The sequence below is a fragment of the Geotrypetes seraphini genome, chromosome 4, assembly GCF_902459505.1.
Source record: "Geotrypetes seraphini chromosome 4, aGeoSer1.1, whole genome shotgun sequence".
In the NCBI taxonomy this organism is placed as follows: Eukaryota; Metazoa; Chordata; class Amphibia; order Gymnophiona; family Dermophiidae; genus Geotrypetes; species Geotrypetes seraphini.
In genome coordinates this window covers 208,781,397-208,797,349 of record NC_047087.1, presented here as the reverse complement: position 1 = coordinate 208,797,349, position 15,953 = coordinate 208,781,397, and the positions used below count along the sequence as shown (strand labels likewise).

Below are 15,953 nucleotides of genomic sequence, written 5' to 3'. Positions count from 1 at the left end.
AATCCATAGACATCATTTACCTTGACTTCCAAAAAGCCTTTGACAAGGTACCTCACGAACGACTACTCAAGAGCTGTGGAACCACGGGGTGCAAGGGGATGTCCACCGATGGATCAAACACTGGCTGGCAGGCAGGAAACAGAGGGTTAGAATAAAGGGACATTACTCAGACTGGCAATGGGTCACGAGCGGAGTTCCACAAGGATCGGTGCTGGGACCGCTCCTGTTCAATATATTTATTAATGACCTGGAGACGGGGACAAAATGTGAGATTATTAAATTTGCTGATGACACCAAACTCTGTGGCAGGGTTAGAACCACGGAAGACGGCGAAGACCTACAAAGGGACCTAACGAGACTGGAAGAGTGGGCAAAAAAGTGGCAAATGAGCTTTAACATTGAGAAATGCAAGGTCATGCATGTAGGGAAAAAGAACCCAATGTTCAGCTACAAAATGGGGGGGATCATTGTTAGGGGTGAGCAACCTTGAAAGAGACCTGGGGGTGATGGTGGACACAACATTAAAAGCATCGTCACAGTGTGCGATAGCAGCAAAGAAAGCAAACAGAATGTTGGGTATTATTAAAAAGGGTATCACAACCAGGACGAAGGAAGTCATCATGCCGCTGTATCGTGCAATGGTGCGCCCGCACCTGGAGTACTGTGTCCAGTACTGGTCACCGTACCTCAAGAAGAACATGGCAGTACTTGAGGGGGTCCAGAGAAGAGCGACTAAATTGATAAAAGGTATGGAAAACTTTTCATACGCTGACAGGTTGAAAATGCTGGGGCTTTTCTCCCTAGAAAAGAGGAGACTTAGAGGAGACATAATAGAAACTTTCAAAATCCTGAAGGGCATAGAGAAGGTAGACAGGGACAGATTCTTCAGACTGTGGGGAATCACAAGTACTAGGGGTCACTCGGAGAAATTGAAAGGGGACAGGTTTAGGACAAATGCTAGGAAGTTCTTTTTTACCCAGAGAGTGGTGGACACATGGAACGCGCTTCCGGAGGTTGTGATAGGCCAGAGCACAGTACAGGGGTTCAAGGAAGGTTTGGATAAGTTCCTGAAGGATAAGGGGATTGAGGGGTACAGATAGAAGCAGAGGTAGGTTATATAAATGGTCAGGAACAACTTCACAGGTCATAGACCTGATGGGCCGCCGTGGGAGTGGACCGCTGAGCGCGATGGACCTCTGGTCTGACCCAGTGGAGGCAACTTCTTATGTTCTTATGTTTTGCTTTAATTAGTTGTTTATAGGAATGAACCTCTTTCCTCCAAAGGACACGGTTATTTTGATTCCCTGATTTTAACCAAACTTGTTCCAATTTCCTTACTTTACATTTTAAGGTGAAGAGGTCATCATCAAACCATTGTTTAGATTTACAAGAACATTTCCTTGTAAAATGGTTTTTTTGTTTAGGAGCTAGTTTAGCTAAAATGGTAAACTGGTACTTTCCCAATGTGATTCAAACTCTTTAGGAGAGTCTGGACATTTAGGAGAAAGAAACTCCTTTTCTCCAATGATAATCTCAAATTGCTTCAGCTCAGCTGCCACACCCCCAAACATAAGACTGTTTTAAATATGCAGGTTCAGTTTACAGAGGTCTTGGATTAGAGGCTCACCCCTCTAGTGTTTTCTTGGATGGGTTCTCAGCTAGCTTTCTTACTCCAGTCCTTCCCAGGGCTTGAATGCAGCCAAGGCTAGGGAAGGTTTCTCTCCTTCGGGATCCTCTCACTCTGGAACCTCCCCTAATGGTTCTCCTCTGTGGCAGATAAACACCTCCCTGATGAACCCCGCCCCCTGATTCAGCAGGGTTACACTGTTAAAAAAGCTCAGCAATGAGCTATAAAGCTCAGTGTGGTCTGGGACAGGTCTGGGACATATAGTTCACTCAGCCTTGAACTAGCAGCCCATGCTGTATGGAGGTGGAATTGTAGCATTAATGGAAGATAGCCCCGTACTCTTTCACAGTACCTTTTATTTATTTATTTATTCATTCATTCATTTTCATATTAAAGAACAAAATACTTTGACAAAGGAAATTAAATATACATCTTAAAAGAAAATGGTGAGAACATTTACATCTATTAATAGTACCATGAACATGGTCCACATTTAGAGAGGGAAAAAACCATACCCAATCATGGAAAGTTGAATTTAAGAAACCATACTTTTCAAACTCATATCTACACATGACCTAATGAAATACAGAGTTCTTACGGTTTTTTACATTTAGGCCTGGGTAGCAGAAGTCACAGAGGGGTCTGGAACCCTTATGGTAGCCTTGCCTTCCAAGAAAAATTGCAATTGATCTGGTTCATAGAAGATGTATTTATTTGCCTGATACAACATTTGCAAGGAAATCAAAGTTGATAGGCTGCTCCCAGACTGAGAACTAATTGACGATACATCAAAAATTTCTTCTGCCTAGCCTGCATCTACTTTGAAACATCAGGAAAGACAGTAATCTTGTGGTCATATAATTCAACATTCTCAGTTCTGTAAAAAAGACGAAGAACAGCTTCTTTGTCTTGCATAAAGACATAGGTCTCAAGCAGAGTAGCTCTCGCTGAGATTTCAATCTGTGCGGATTCCAACATCCGGTAATATCCAAGTCTCTGGGATGTGTACATGACTTATCTTTATCTTCTTTCAGTAAATTAAGATAGTACAATTTCTGTAGCAGAGGCATTTTAGTCTCAGAAAATTTCAAAACCGGAAGAGGAAGTGACGTCATCCTAGCGTATGGCTGCTTTATTTGTGAGCTCTGTAGGGGCAGTGGTGAAAAAATGGCTTTTAAGCTTCCAGCGCTGTGCTAATTTCGTTACCAAGATTGTTCTTTAGTTGCCGTGGAAATGGCGACATGGAAAAAACTGGACAAGTTTAAATATTTTGGCGATGGAGGAGAGAAATCGGCGAGCGAAGCACAGGGGCGTGCAGGAGACTTGCTCAAAATGGCTGCAGGGCCCTCGATGCCAGCGGAGTCGGCCGAGGCTGGGACTGAGGTGCTTCCGGTGGAGCTTGGTGAGGCAGCGCATAAATCATTTCAAATGTGGTTTCAGGAGCTAAAGGAAGAAATGGTAGAAGTGAGAGTGGATGTGAAAGCTGCTTTGGCAGAACTTCGTGCAGATATGGGAGAGCTGGGAGCCCGAGTATCGGCTTCTGAGGACCACATGGAAGAGCTTTCTACATCGGTATCGAGGGTCAAGGAATCAACGGCTCGCCTCTCCTCCGAGCTGCAGGATTTACAGGCGCAGGTGGAAGATCTTGAGAATAGATCGCGCCGCTGTAACCTGTGATTCAAAGGAATTCCGGAGGGGGAGGTGTATCGTGACTGCAAGAGTGTGGTGCGAGAGTTTTGTCGTAGCCTACTTGGTGTGGATGGTGCTGAGGTACCTGGCGAGATTCAGCTACAGAGGGCACACCGGAGCTTGGGTCCAATGAGAGGTCCTGGATTTAAGGACATTATTGCCTGTTTTGCAGATTATGCCCTTAAAGAGCGGGTTTTGCAGATGGCAAGGCGCCATCCCCGTTTCCATTGGAAAGAGCTGGAGGTGGGAGTATACCAAGATTTGGCCTGGTCCACACTACAGAAGCGCAGGGCATTTAAGGAGGTCACCCAAGCGTTGCGGGATGGGGGCCACAAGTATCGCTGGCTTTTCCCCTTTGGAGTATGGCTTACAGTCAATGGGAGGTCTCGGAGAGTGACTACAGTAATGGAAGCCTGGTCTGCTATGAAAGAGCTGGGCTGCGTGAACATTCCTGAGCCTGTGCCTGTGCCGGAATCAGCAAGTACATCGGGATTGAATGGAGTTTGGTCTACAGTTTTGCGCTCTGGAAAGCGTACGGCCAAAATGGGAACCTGATGTTCAGACCATACTTTTCTGCTGAATTTTTGAACTGTCTGGACTGGGAGCCTCACTGAGTGGTGTGATGTCTCCGGTCTTACTCTTTGTATTGGACTTTGCATTTTTTGCTGTTTCTTTCTAGCTTCTTTTGCTGCTTGTCCTGCTGTAGTTCTTGGTTTTGTTTTAGAGTTCAGGGGAGCAGCTTGGGCTAGTCACCTGGGGTAACTTTCACTTTCTATGGACTGGCTGGTCCTTCGTTGAGGGGGGTCAGCTTCTGGCAGGGGAGGGGGTGGGTGGGGTTCAGGGGGGGAGTGTACGTAAACTTCTTACTATTGGATCATGGAATGTAAATGGCTTGAACAGTCCAGGTAAACGCAGTATAGTGTATCGTGAATTGAATCGCTTACAGTGGGATATTTGTATGCTTCAAGAGACCCACTTGCGGCCCAGACATGTGGGAGTCATTTTGAGCATATCTGGACTCATCAAAGTGCAATGTCCGCTAAAAAAGTGGGAGGGCTGGCAATTCTTATCAGAAAGGGTTTGGGTTTCACAGTTCAGAAGGTATATAGAGATTTCGGGGCGAGATGCCTAGCGCTGCAGGGCACATTGCAGGGCCGTCTCATCACTGTGATTAATATTTATGGTCCTAATGAGGGTCAGGCAGTCTTTTATGCCTCTCTTAAGGAAGATTTGGTAAATTTTGTGGTGGGATCAGTATATCTGGGGGGGATTTTAATCTCACTCCTGATGTACTGCTTGATCACTCTCAGGGAGGACTTCGGCCTTCTTCCCGAGCCTCTCGTAAGGCCTTTCTTGCTTTGATGTCCTCCCTGGGCTTGATTGACTGTTGGCGCTTGCTCCACCCTTCTCAGAGGTCGTATACCCATTACTCTTCTGCTCATCGCTCCTATGCTCGGATTGATAGTATTTGGACTCATCGTAATCAGTGGGAGCCGAAATTGAAGCTATACATATCTCTGATCATGCACCTGTTTGGGTAGCTTGTGAAGGCTATTGGGATGTGGGGAACCACCGTACCTTTTGGAGGCTTAATGAATCATTGTTAAAGCATACGAAGGTGGCCAGCGAGGTGGGGGAGGCTATTGCTAACTATCTGCACTACAATGATAATAGCACGGTTAGTGATTCCATTTTGTGGGATGCTCTTAAAGCTGTAATTCGAGGGGTCTTTATTAAATGGGGGGCTCGCCTCAAGCGGACGCGAGAGCGCAGGGTTGTATTACTTAGGGAGAGTTTGATTTCCCTGGGGAGGCAGCACCAGAGTTCTCATGACCCAGAGGTGTTTGCACGGCTTCTGAAAGTGCGTCATGAGCTTTCTCTTCTGCAGATGGAGGAGATTGATTTTTATAGACTACGATTGCGTCAAACTGTGTACGAATATAGTAATAAAGCTGGCTCGCGCCTGGCTCGGTATATCAAATTGAAACAGGCTCGAGCCACTATTACACGACTCAGGGATGTAGAGGGGAATACTCAGTGTACTGATGGGGCTATTAAAAGGGTTTTTCTTTCCTTTTACACCAAATTATATGGGAAGGTGGAGGGGGTACATCCGGAGTCTATCACGGCATATTTGAATCAGGTGACTCTACCGCAACTGGGGGACTCTGATATGGAATATCTTAATGGTCCTGTTTTTTTTGGGGGAAGTTATAGGAGTTATCGCCCAATTGAAATTGGGAAAGTCCCCGGGTTTGGACGGGTACACCAACAGTTTTTACAAACAGTATCGGGATGATCTAGCTCCTTTATTGGTACGGGTTATTAATGGGGTGCGGGGAGGTAATATGCTACCACCTTCGATGGGAGAAGCGGGTATTTCCATATTGCTTAAGCCGGGGAGGGACCCTTCTAGCTGTGGTGCATATCGGCCCATTTCACTTTTGAACACAGATGCAAAAATTTTGGCATAGGTCTTGGCCCTCCGGTTGGGGAAGTGCTGGCCTACCTTGATTCATATGGAGCAGTCAGAGTTTATTCAGCGGCGGCAAGTTAGTGACAACATTAGAAGAACTTTACATCTTATTTGGGCGGTGCAGCAGACTTTGGATAAAGTAGCTCTTTTAGCAGTTGATGCGGAGAAAGCTTTCGATCAGGTGGGCTGGGACTTTTTATGGCAGGTCATGGAGCGGATGGGGTGTGGTGCTTTCTTTTTGGCCTGGGTGCGGGCGTTTTATCGGTCTCCGAGGGCGACTATTAGAGTAAATGGGGGTTATACGGACTTTTTTTCGATTGAACGGGGCACACGACAGGGCTGCCCTCTCTCCCCACTCCTGTTTGCGCTGTCTATCGAGCCATTGGCTATTTGCATAAGGGAGCATCCGGATTTGAGAGGAGTTTGGATTGGTGATCAGGAACACCGACTTGCATTGTTTGCCGACGATGTTTTGTTGTATGTGCGGGATCCTAAATTGTCCCTTCCTATCTTGTTAGACATTTTTGAAGAATATGGATTGGTGTCCGGTTTTACTGTTAATAAGGATAAATCTGAGCTGTTGGGAATCACTTTGACTGCAGATGATGTTCGGGGTTTATCGGGGGATTCCGTTTCGTTGGGCTTCTAGGGCGATTAAATATCTGGGTATTTATATTTCTAAGGACCTTTCTCAGCTTTATGCCTTGAATTATACTCCCATAGTTCGGCAGGTTAGGGGAGATTTGCAGCGGTGGTCTGGGTTGTGGCTGTCTTGGTGGGGGCGGATTGCAGTAACTAAAATGAATATTCTGCCCCGTTTATTGTTTCTTTTTCAAACATTACCTATACCAGTCCCTTCTTTAGTGCTGAAAGAACTTCATGCTTTATTCTTCAAGTTTATTTGGAAGGGGAAATCGCCTCAGATTTCCTGACAGTGTATGTGGTTGCCTCGCGATTCTGGGGGGGCGAGCGCTTCCTAACTTGTTTTGGCATTATCGGGCGGCGCAGTTGCGACTATTGTTGGATTGGGATATTGCTGAGAAAAAGAGTGTAGTCCAACTAGAGCAACAACTGGTGGGTACCCGGGTTTTATGATTTTTACTTTGGTCTTCTTTATCAGAGAGGGTGGTTTTAGGGACCTTGAGTAATCCTATTCTGAAGCACCTATTGCGATTATGGTGTGAGACGAGGAGGAGATGGGGAGCTGGGATGGTACCTTCCCTTTTGGGGGCGTTGTGTGATGAACCCTTATTTCCGGTGGGTAGGGAGAACTCGGTCTTTTTGCGCTGGGGGTGTCTAGGACTTCAAACATTTCGTGATGTTCTTCATAAGGGGATCTTGGTATCCTTTGAGGCCTTTCAGACGAGTAATGCTTTACCTCAGGGAGATTATCTGGCTTACTCCCAAACCCGACATTTTATTCATTCGCAGGGCTGGACAGGGGGATCGATTAAATCTTTAGCTCCCTTAGAGCATCTGTGGCTTATGCTTCGAAGTTTGCCTAAGCCCATTTCAGTTCTCTATCAATACTTTCGGGGCTCATTTTCCTTTCATCCTAAATATAAAGACATATGGGAATGAAATTTGGGATGTTCCTTTTCGGAGAGGGAATGGACTCAACTTTGCATTGAGGTGGGTAAGGCCTCCTCTTGTGTTCTTATACAGGAGAATGCCTACAAGGTGTTTACCAGGTGGTATTATACACCAGCTAGGTTGCATAAAATGTATCCTGGGTCTTCTGCAATGTGCTGGAGGTGTGGGGGGGCTTTGGGAACGTTTCTTCATGTTTGGTGGGATTGTCTTCCTTTGCAGATTTTTTGGAAACGTGTTGTAGGTTGTTTATCACAATTGTTACAATTTGTGCTCCCGTTGGTACCTAAGGAATGTTTATTGGGCTTACATAATGTGTGTGAACATGCTTGGCAAACTAAACTCCACCGTTGGGGTCTGGCAGCGGCTAAATGTTTAATTGCTAGTCATTGGAAGAGATCTGAGGCACCAGCTATCTTGGAATGGTCTCTGAAATTTCATCATATGTGTACTATGGAACTTTCCATTGCCAAACGGCATGGGCACTATTTTTCATCTATTAAAATTGGACTGTTATTATGGACAAGATTGATACTTTGGTTTAAGTTTACTGGGGTTGTAGAGGATTCGGGGGGATTGTTGGTGTGGGGATAACTACCTGAAGGAACAACAGGGAGTTGTCCACCTTGGCTGTTTCATTTTCTTGATGTGGGATGGGGGTATTTGAGTTTCAATGCAGGGGATATCTCTTTTTAGTATGGTATTTTGTTATTGCTTTTTTGTGATTCCTGTTTATGGTGTTCTTTTGTTTTGCTGCACACTGTGAAGTTTTGATTGTGCTTTGATATCCACAATTTTGCTTGTATATCATCAAAATTCTAATAAAGATTTTCAAGTTAAAAAAAAAGAAAATTTCAAAACCGATATCAAAAAAGAGTGGAAAAGCTCTCCAGGAGATTATATTCTGGAAACAGGAAAATTCAAATTCCTATTAGGATTTTCTTGATTTTCAATTTTCCTAATTAATAGATTTATATCTTTCATTTGAAGATTAGAGGAAACTTTTAATTCTGAGACCGAATTCTCTACTTGATCCATTCTACTAGACTGAAATTGAATTTTTTCCTCACAATTTTTAATTTGAGTTAAAGTTTTTTGTGTTGAAGTAATAAACTGGGAGCATACCTGGTGAAGGCTCTCCATGGCTTCCCACAACGCCTCCATTTCCATTACAACCAGCTTAATCAGGGGTCTCAGAGGCTGAATTGGAGGAGTTAGAGTTGTCTGACTTTGAACAGATGATAATAATGCTCCATTTTCTTTACTCGTTGCTCCCCGAATGCCTCCTCCTTCCGCTGCCACTTGATGGTAACTTGGCAGAGATCGAATTGCCTCTGGGGTTAAAAGTAAAACCCGTGGCTCTGACAGAGAAACACACTCCGACGCTTCCTGCTGAGCCACTGGAATCCCTGACATCAACCTGGGACGGGGAGGCATAACAGGTCCAATCGGGCTCAGCAATAAATTGTTGTCCATCTCAGAGCGCAGATCCACCCATTCCAAAAGGGACAGCATAGTTAGTAATAGCTGTCTGGTGTGTTACCGAAGAAGCAGAGGAGGCAGGGAGATCACTCCTCTGTTTCCCCCTGCATTTTAGCATTGCAGGAAACCAAACTTTGTTAAAAAGCAGGTAAGCAAAGATTTAGCTGAAAAGAGAAAATGCGGAAAGTGCAGGAGCCTCTTCCAACACGTTTCACCCTGACGCCATCTTGGTTCACAGTATCTTTAAAAAAAAAAAACACTTTGAGTAGACATCTATTTGCCCTCTTAAAATAGGTGTTCCCTTATAAAAATTAACTCTGACTCCTCATTGTAAAATCTTAGGGGTAGATATTAAAAATAAATGGCCAGAAATGGGTTCTGCCCATTTAAATCACTTGTCTGAGGCTTCAGCTTTTACTGGCCTGATTCTTGTGTTCATCTTGGTAAAGTGTGTGCAACTGCCTTTTTCGCCAGGCTAAATTTAGCTGTTTTATGAATTTAGGAGGTAAATTTATCCTCTAAAGAAGGAAAAGAGAAGGTTTTTAAAAGCAGTGTTTTAATTAGCTAATGCTCAAGGATGGTTAGCTTTGTCTTTTGAAACTGACACCTTGGTTTTTTTTCCTTAATATTTAGCAATCTTTCTATTTTTGTCATAATCTTTTGTTTCCTCATCTAAAAATGTGTACTGTATTTAACTGCAAATTCATTTCTTTCCAAAAATATGCACTTTGCACATTAAGGTGTTCATAATTTTAAAAAACTAAAACATCCCAAAAAACTTCCTAGGTCTGCACTTGGACATCCTAATCTCCAGGACGTTCAAGTGCCGATAATCAAAACCCTTTTCCTGAATGGACAAACTTGACTTATTTTGGAAGTATCTAAGTGCCAAAAAGTACCCAACTGACTAGATGACCACTGGAGGGATTAAGTAATGACCCTCCCCCCTCCACTCCCCCAGTGGTCACTGACTACATCTCAATCCCCAAAAATTCTGAATAAAACAATACAAACTTGTCTCTGGAACAGCAGCATCTGGTATGGGAAATCTTAGTACAGCATCACACAGGTGTCATAAGTAGACAGATGGGTGGGCTACAGAACCATTGAGAGGAGGACCCAGGCCCATAAGCCACTCTAACCACTACATTTATGGTACATGTGAGCCCATCCAAACTCTATTCTACTACCATATAGGTGCAACCTGCAGCCATAAGTGCTATTGGGGTGGTACACAGGATGGTATAGTAGGTTTTTGGGTAGGGGTGGGTTTGGGGGCTTGCCCTAAATTATAAGGGGGTTATTGTGAGATATACAGCTGGCACCCTTTATGTAATGTTCACAGCAGTGCCCTCTATGGTGTCCCATTGCTCTGTCGAGATGTCTACATGGCCATTCCATGTAGATATCTCGATGGCCCCATCTACATCCAAATGGTAAGGATTAGGATGTTTTCAACATAGATGTTTTTCTGATCAAAACTGAGGTATAAAGTTAGACGTCCTGGTGGTCAAGATATCTAAGTAGACAATTTTTGAAAAATATATATATTTGGATGTCCAGCAGTTTGCCATTGAAAATGGCCATTTTTGTTTCATTTGGACATTCAGCTGGAAACATCCAATTTGGATGTCCCTCTTAGTTATATGTACTTTCAGCAGCACCTCATAAGTGATTGTATATTTAGGAACGAGAATAAAAATGTGGATTCCTTTTAGATAAATCTTCCTCCAGCCCTTATAAATGTTTTCTTACTTTACCGCTAGCCAGGAAAGGAGATATAAACTGATGACTCACTTGTTGGTGGTCTTGATAGCTTTGAAGATGAAAAAGTAGCAATATATGATAGCAGACAAAGGAATAAAGAAGACAAAGCAGAACAGTAGCATAGTATAGGCACGGACTGAAGGTGTAAATGTCATATAATCCCAGGTACATGAAGTCAACAGTCCTTCAGGAACATAAGCACCTAGAAATAGGAATAAATAAAAGAGAGATGAATAAGCTATAACTTCGCATTGAAAAGAATTGGCCCATCAGTCTAGTCTACAACATTTGAAGTTTGAGAGAGAGAAATAAAATCAGACAGAAAATAGAAAGCATGTTTATTAGTAGGCTTGCTATGACAACAATGGGGATGAGAGACTGGAGGGTTAAAAGCAAGGCAGCTGAGTGGAGAACCAGCATGGCATTTCTGGTACCCATTCACCATGCATGAGAAGAAAACTGTAGGGAAGGAGTAGATAGATTTCTCACAGTGGAGGCTCTGCCTTACTCTAAAGCAGGAGTGTCAAAGTCCCTCCTCGAGGGCCGCAATCCAGTCGGGTTTTCAGGATTTCCCCAATGAATATGCATGAGATCTATTAGCATACAATGAAAGCAGTGCATGCAAATAGATCTCACGCATTTTCATTGGAGAAATCCTGAAAATCCGACTGGATTGCAGCCCTTGAGGAGGGACTTTGATACCCCTATTCTAAAGGGAGGAATAACTTACCTCTAGATTCTATCTGTGGTGCTGACCTTACGAGTCAATTAATTGTAATGAACTGATGTTAGCAATCAGTTAATTGGCAATAACTGAAATTTGCGTACTCATTTTCTCATGCCATTTTCTATAATCCTGTGTACCTAAATCTCCTAGTGCCGAATGCTCTAAAATCGCCATTAAAATCCTGTGGGTTTCTACGGTGCTTGTAAATGGGGGCACCCACCTTTAAATTGAAGATCAGCAGGAGGGATGCCCACTCCTTCCTACCACTGGGTCCCCCCAGTGAACCCCCTCCTTTAAACTGAAGATTGAAAAGAGGAATGCCCACCTCCTCCTGCTGGGCCCCTCTCCCCTGTGAACCACCAACCCCCACCCCCACCCCATACCTCTAAATTGAAGATTGGCAGGAGGGATGCCCATTCCCTCATGCCAGCAGGTATGCCTCTTCAAAAAGGCAGGCCTTCCCCTTTCCGGTGCATCCCAGGATGCACTGGGAGGGGTCTAAGACTCTTTTTGGCCCAGTGTTTTTTTAACACTACCACCTCTTCCAGACCTGTCAGAGATTTCACAGCATTGAAAACCGACGCTACATTTTGTGCATCATCTGGGCATTGATCAGAGTGCTCATTTTAATATTGATGAGCTTGAAATCTTTTCATTTTTGACATTGTATTTAAACTCTTACCTTCTCCCACCTTCCTTTTTATCCCAGTAAGTTTATTTGTCTTGTCATCCTCCCACTTTTTTACTTAAAGTTTTTATTTAATTTTATTTTAACAATACTCTGATATTTGGAAACCGTTTAGGTATGTTTTTGATAAATGGTATATCAAAGATTAAATAAACTTGAAACTTGAATTATCAGAGGCTGCTACAAACCATGGAAAAGACTACGATTAGCCATTATGGGGATCGATAGTTGAAATACTTAGATGCCAAACAGGTTAAAACTAGTTTAGCATTGATTGTTATAGGGATGGTGAGTTTTGAGCATATGGGCCCTAGTGTACAGGAGTGTTCCTAAAAGTTGCACACGGGGTTGTAAAATAGCCCCATTTCTGTGCCAAAATGCCCAGAGTTGGGCACATGCATTTACACCTCAGCTGGCATAAATATTGGTGCCCAATCTTTGGCGCATAAGTGGACTCTAAGCATTATTCTAGAATGGCTTTCAACCCCCAGTTTATATAAGAGTGTTCTGCGCTAATTTTTTCCAGTACCAAAATCTCAGTGCCATTTATGGAATGCCCTCCTTAGTGATTAGAGCATTAGACAGAGAACCAAGGAAACCAGAGTTCAAACCTCGCTTGTGTTCCTCATGACCTTGAGAAGGTCCAGAGATTCCAAGTTACCCAGTACTAGGCTGGAGATTTGGGGACAGTCCTGGATTTCTGACTACCCCATCCTGGTGCATTAGGAGACTGCAGAAAGTCAGATTTTGGAAATCAGCTCAGTGACAGTTAAATGCATATTAACATATAAGAATTTCATTGGGTTTCCTGAAGAAGAGAGCGAAACGTGGTCCACGTCGGGACCTTCTAAACTCTTTGAGATAAGTTAATTGATTTTTGACATTTTGTAGGAAGAAGATAATATTAAGAAGACCATCATTCAGAAATTTAAAGATAATATTAAGAAGACCATCATTCAAAATTTATTGTCACTTTTTGCTTAAAGGTTTTACACATAGGCGGAGATTGGGAGGTGAATCCTTCAATAAGGACAAGTCCCTAGAAGGGCTCTGTGTTTCTGAGCGTATATTATATGATCATCATAAGATTGATATCACATTACATTCTATGAGTGAGTTTGGAACACAAGATTATTTGTGTATTCATTTTGTTTTCATGTGTTCAATTTATGCCATTGATCCCTGGTAAATATATATTTTGGCCTAGAAGTTAGGTGCCATTTATAGAATCAGGGCCTAAATGCTATTCTTTGTAAGGTGTATGCTCTTTATAGAACAGTGCTGAATTTTTTTTAGCACCCAAGTTTTTGAACCATCTGTTGAACTCCTTCCTAGGTGTTTAAGGAATTAGTGCCCTCTGGCAGTGTGGCTGGTGGCTAGCTGCAGGACCTTCACACAAATGTAGCAGACACACACATTGATTACAGGTAAAAGTCAGAGGCACTTTATGTACACAAAAGGGGTTGTAGTCAGCTCTGTTACTTCACAGGCTTAATTGTTATATGTAGAGTTTTTTCTTTCTTTCTCTCTCAACACAATCCCAGTTGATAATTTTCATGGGGCTGACTCCTAGCCAGGCCCACTCTGGCAACTGATGCCATCTCAAGACCCTTCTGGACACACACCAAATTCATATACTTTTGGAATATTCTGCAAGGTTCTCTCTTACCTTGGCAACTTTCTATCCTTGTATCATTAACTCCTTGAGGCTGACTGGACTGTTTACAGTTTCCCACTTCAGGGAAACACTTAGCTCTGGCTACTTCTCTTCCCTTGCACTCCTCTCAGGTACTGTAACCTCAGTTGCCACCCCCTTAGAGACTTCTTGACTACAGACCTCTTCCTGGAAACCTCTTCGCTAGAGGGATATCTGATCTGTTCTACCTCAGAGCATTTAACCACCTCCCTGCATGATCCCCGCCCCTCTGACTCAGCATGTGTAACTCCACCTACCCTAAAGTGACACAGTCTATTAGGGAGTGATCTTATGGGAACCCAGCCATGTACCATCTACTCCCTCTTATGCACAATAACAGTTTACATGCCACATTAAAACAGCACCACACCACTAGCACATGTTAAAAGTTCTAATAAACACCTATCATGGTTTAGTTAATCAATGTGATCTTTAGATTATAAGCTCTGTGGGGATAACAAATGCCTACTGTACTTGAATGTAACTCACCAGTGAAAAGGCGTGAACTAAATTTAAATAAAAGGTCCGTTCCATTAAGCTAAAGGTCTCAAAAAAGTGAGGGTCAGTTTTCAAAGATTTGCAGTTCAGGTTAACTGTAGTCCTTTATCGTTAGGTAAATTTTCAGACAAATATTGACCCATTAGAGTCTTGGCTGAAAATTCATCCAAACTGAATGTGCAAGATGTTTGGCCTAATTTTGCATAGATTGTCTAAGTAGGAAAAATTATCTCAAAATATGGATGTTCACAATGTCCCAAATATTTTACAAAGGGCTTGCAGAAATTAGAGTCTTTTATGAAAACAACAACAAAAAACTTACACATGGAGTGTGTGGTGCAGTGGTTAGAGCTGCAGCCTCGGAACCTAAAGTTGTGGGTTCAAATCCTGCACTACTCCTTGTGACCCTGGGCAAGTCACTTAATCCCCATTGCTCTAGGTACATTAGAGTGGGAGCCCAGTTAGGGAAAAATGATTGAGTACTTGAATCATTTGTAATCTGCATAGAAATGTAGGATATGCGGAATATAAAATATAAAAAAATAAACTAACCTGGTAAGACTGTGGGAAGTACACATTGCCATAAGATTAAAATAAATAAAAGATAAGCAAAATAAATATGTTATAATTGTATGATCTGGAACACAGCAGAAATAGTCAGTTATAATGTATATTCCTGGTAGAGAATGTTTTTGGGCAATGTGACTATGGGGCACATTTTCAAAACACAAAAACATCTCCAAAATGGCATAAACCAGCACTTGGATGTTTTTCTCTCCAAAACGTCACATGCCAATTTTCAAAACTGACTTTCTGGATGTCTTGCTAAGCTTCTTGGTCGCTGTGCATCCAAAGTTTAAGGGGACATGCTGGAGGCATGTTATGGGCGGGCAATGGGTGAGCTTAGCACTTAGACATCTTGCAAAGATAATTGAACCTTTTCCAAGATGTCCAAGGCACAATTTAGATATCCCAAGCTAGACTTGTTTTAAAAGCATCTAAGTGCCATAAAGGTACCCAAACTGACCAGATAACCACTGGAGAGACTAAGTCGTGACCCCCCACACTCCCCCAGTCGTCACTGACCCCAAAGATCTGAATGAAATAGTACATACCTATCTCTAGAACACCAATGCCTGGTATGGGAAAGCCCTGTACAGCAGCAAGCAGGTGTCTGGAGTAACCTGGTAGATGATTTAGTGAATCACAGAGATGGGGATCCAGGCTCCTATCCCACTCTAACCGCTACATTTATGGTGGAAAGTGGGAGCTTACCAAAATCCTACTATACTGCCACATGGAGGCATAAGGGCTATTGGGGTGGATATAGTAGGTTTTGTGGCAGTTTGGGAGGCTCACCATACATTATAAGGGGGTAATGATGAGATGTACACCTGGCACCCTTTATGTCCTATTGACTGGGGTTTGAACATTTAAAACTTGGATGTTTTTGTGTTCGAAAATGGCCAAAAGCTAGGCATCCTAAGGTTGGACGTCCTGACGGCAAAGATGTCTAAATAAGTCATCTAAAAAAAAAATTTGGATGTCTAGCGGTTTCAAAAATGGATGTTTCCCTGTCCTGATTTTTTGCGGGAAAAGTCCAAAGTCAGACTTAGACGCTCTATCGAAAATGTTCTTCCACATCAAAGAAATCTAGAGTACATGAAATACATATTAATCTTTTGTTTTGCCTAATTAACTTAAGCTGTCAGC

At 42.9% G+C, this 15,953-nt stretch overlaps 1 protein-coding gene across 1 annotated transcript in view; it reads right to left on the bottom strand.

Moving 5' to 3' along the window:
- Positions 1-15,953, bottom strand: part of OPN4 (opsin 4) — a 162,712-nt gene that overhangs the window by 43,586 nt on the left and 103,173 nt on the right. The window contains exon 7 of the mRNA XM_033942952.1: positions 10,662-10,833. Within this exon, the coding sequence (XP_033798843.1) occupies positions 10,662-10,833 (172 nt within the window). The remainder of the gene's footprint in view (positions 1-10,661; positions 10,834-15,953) is intronic.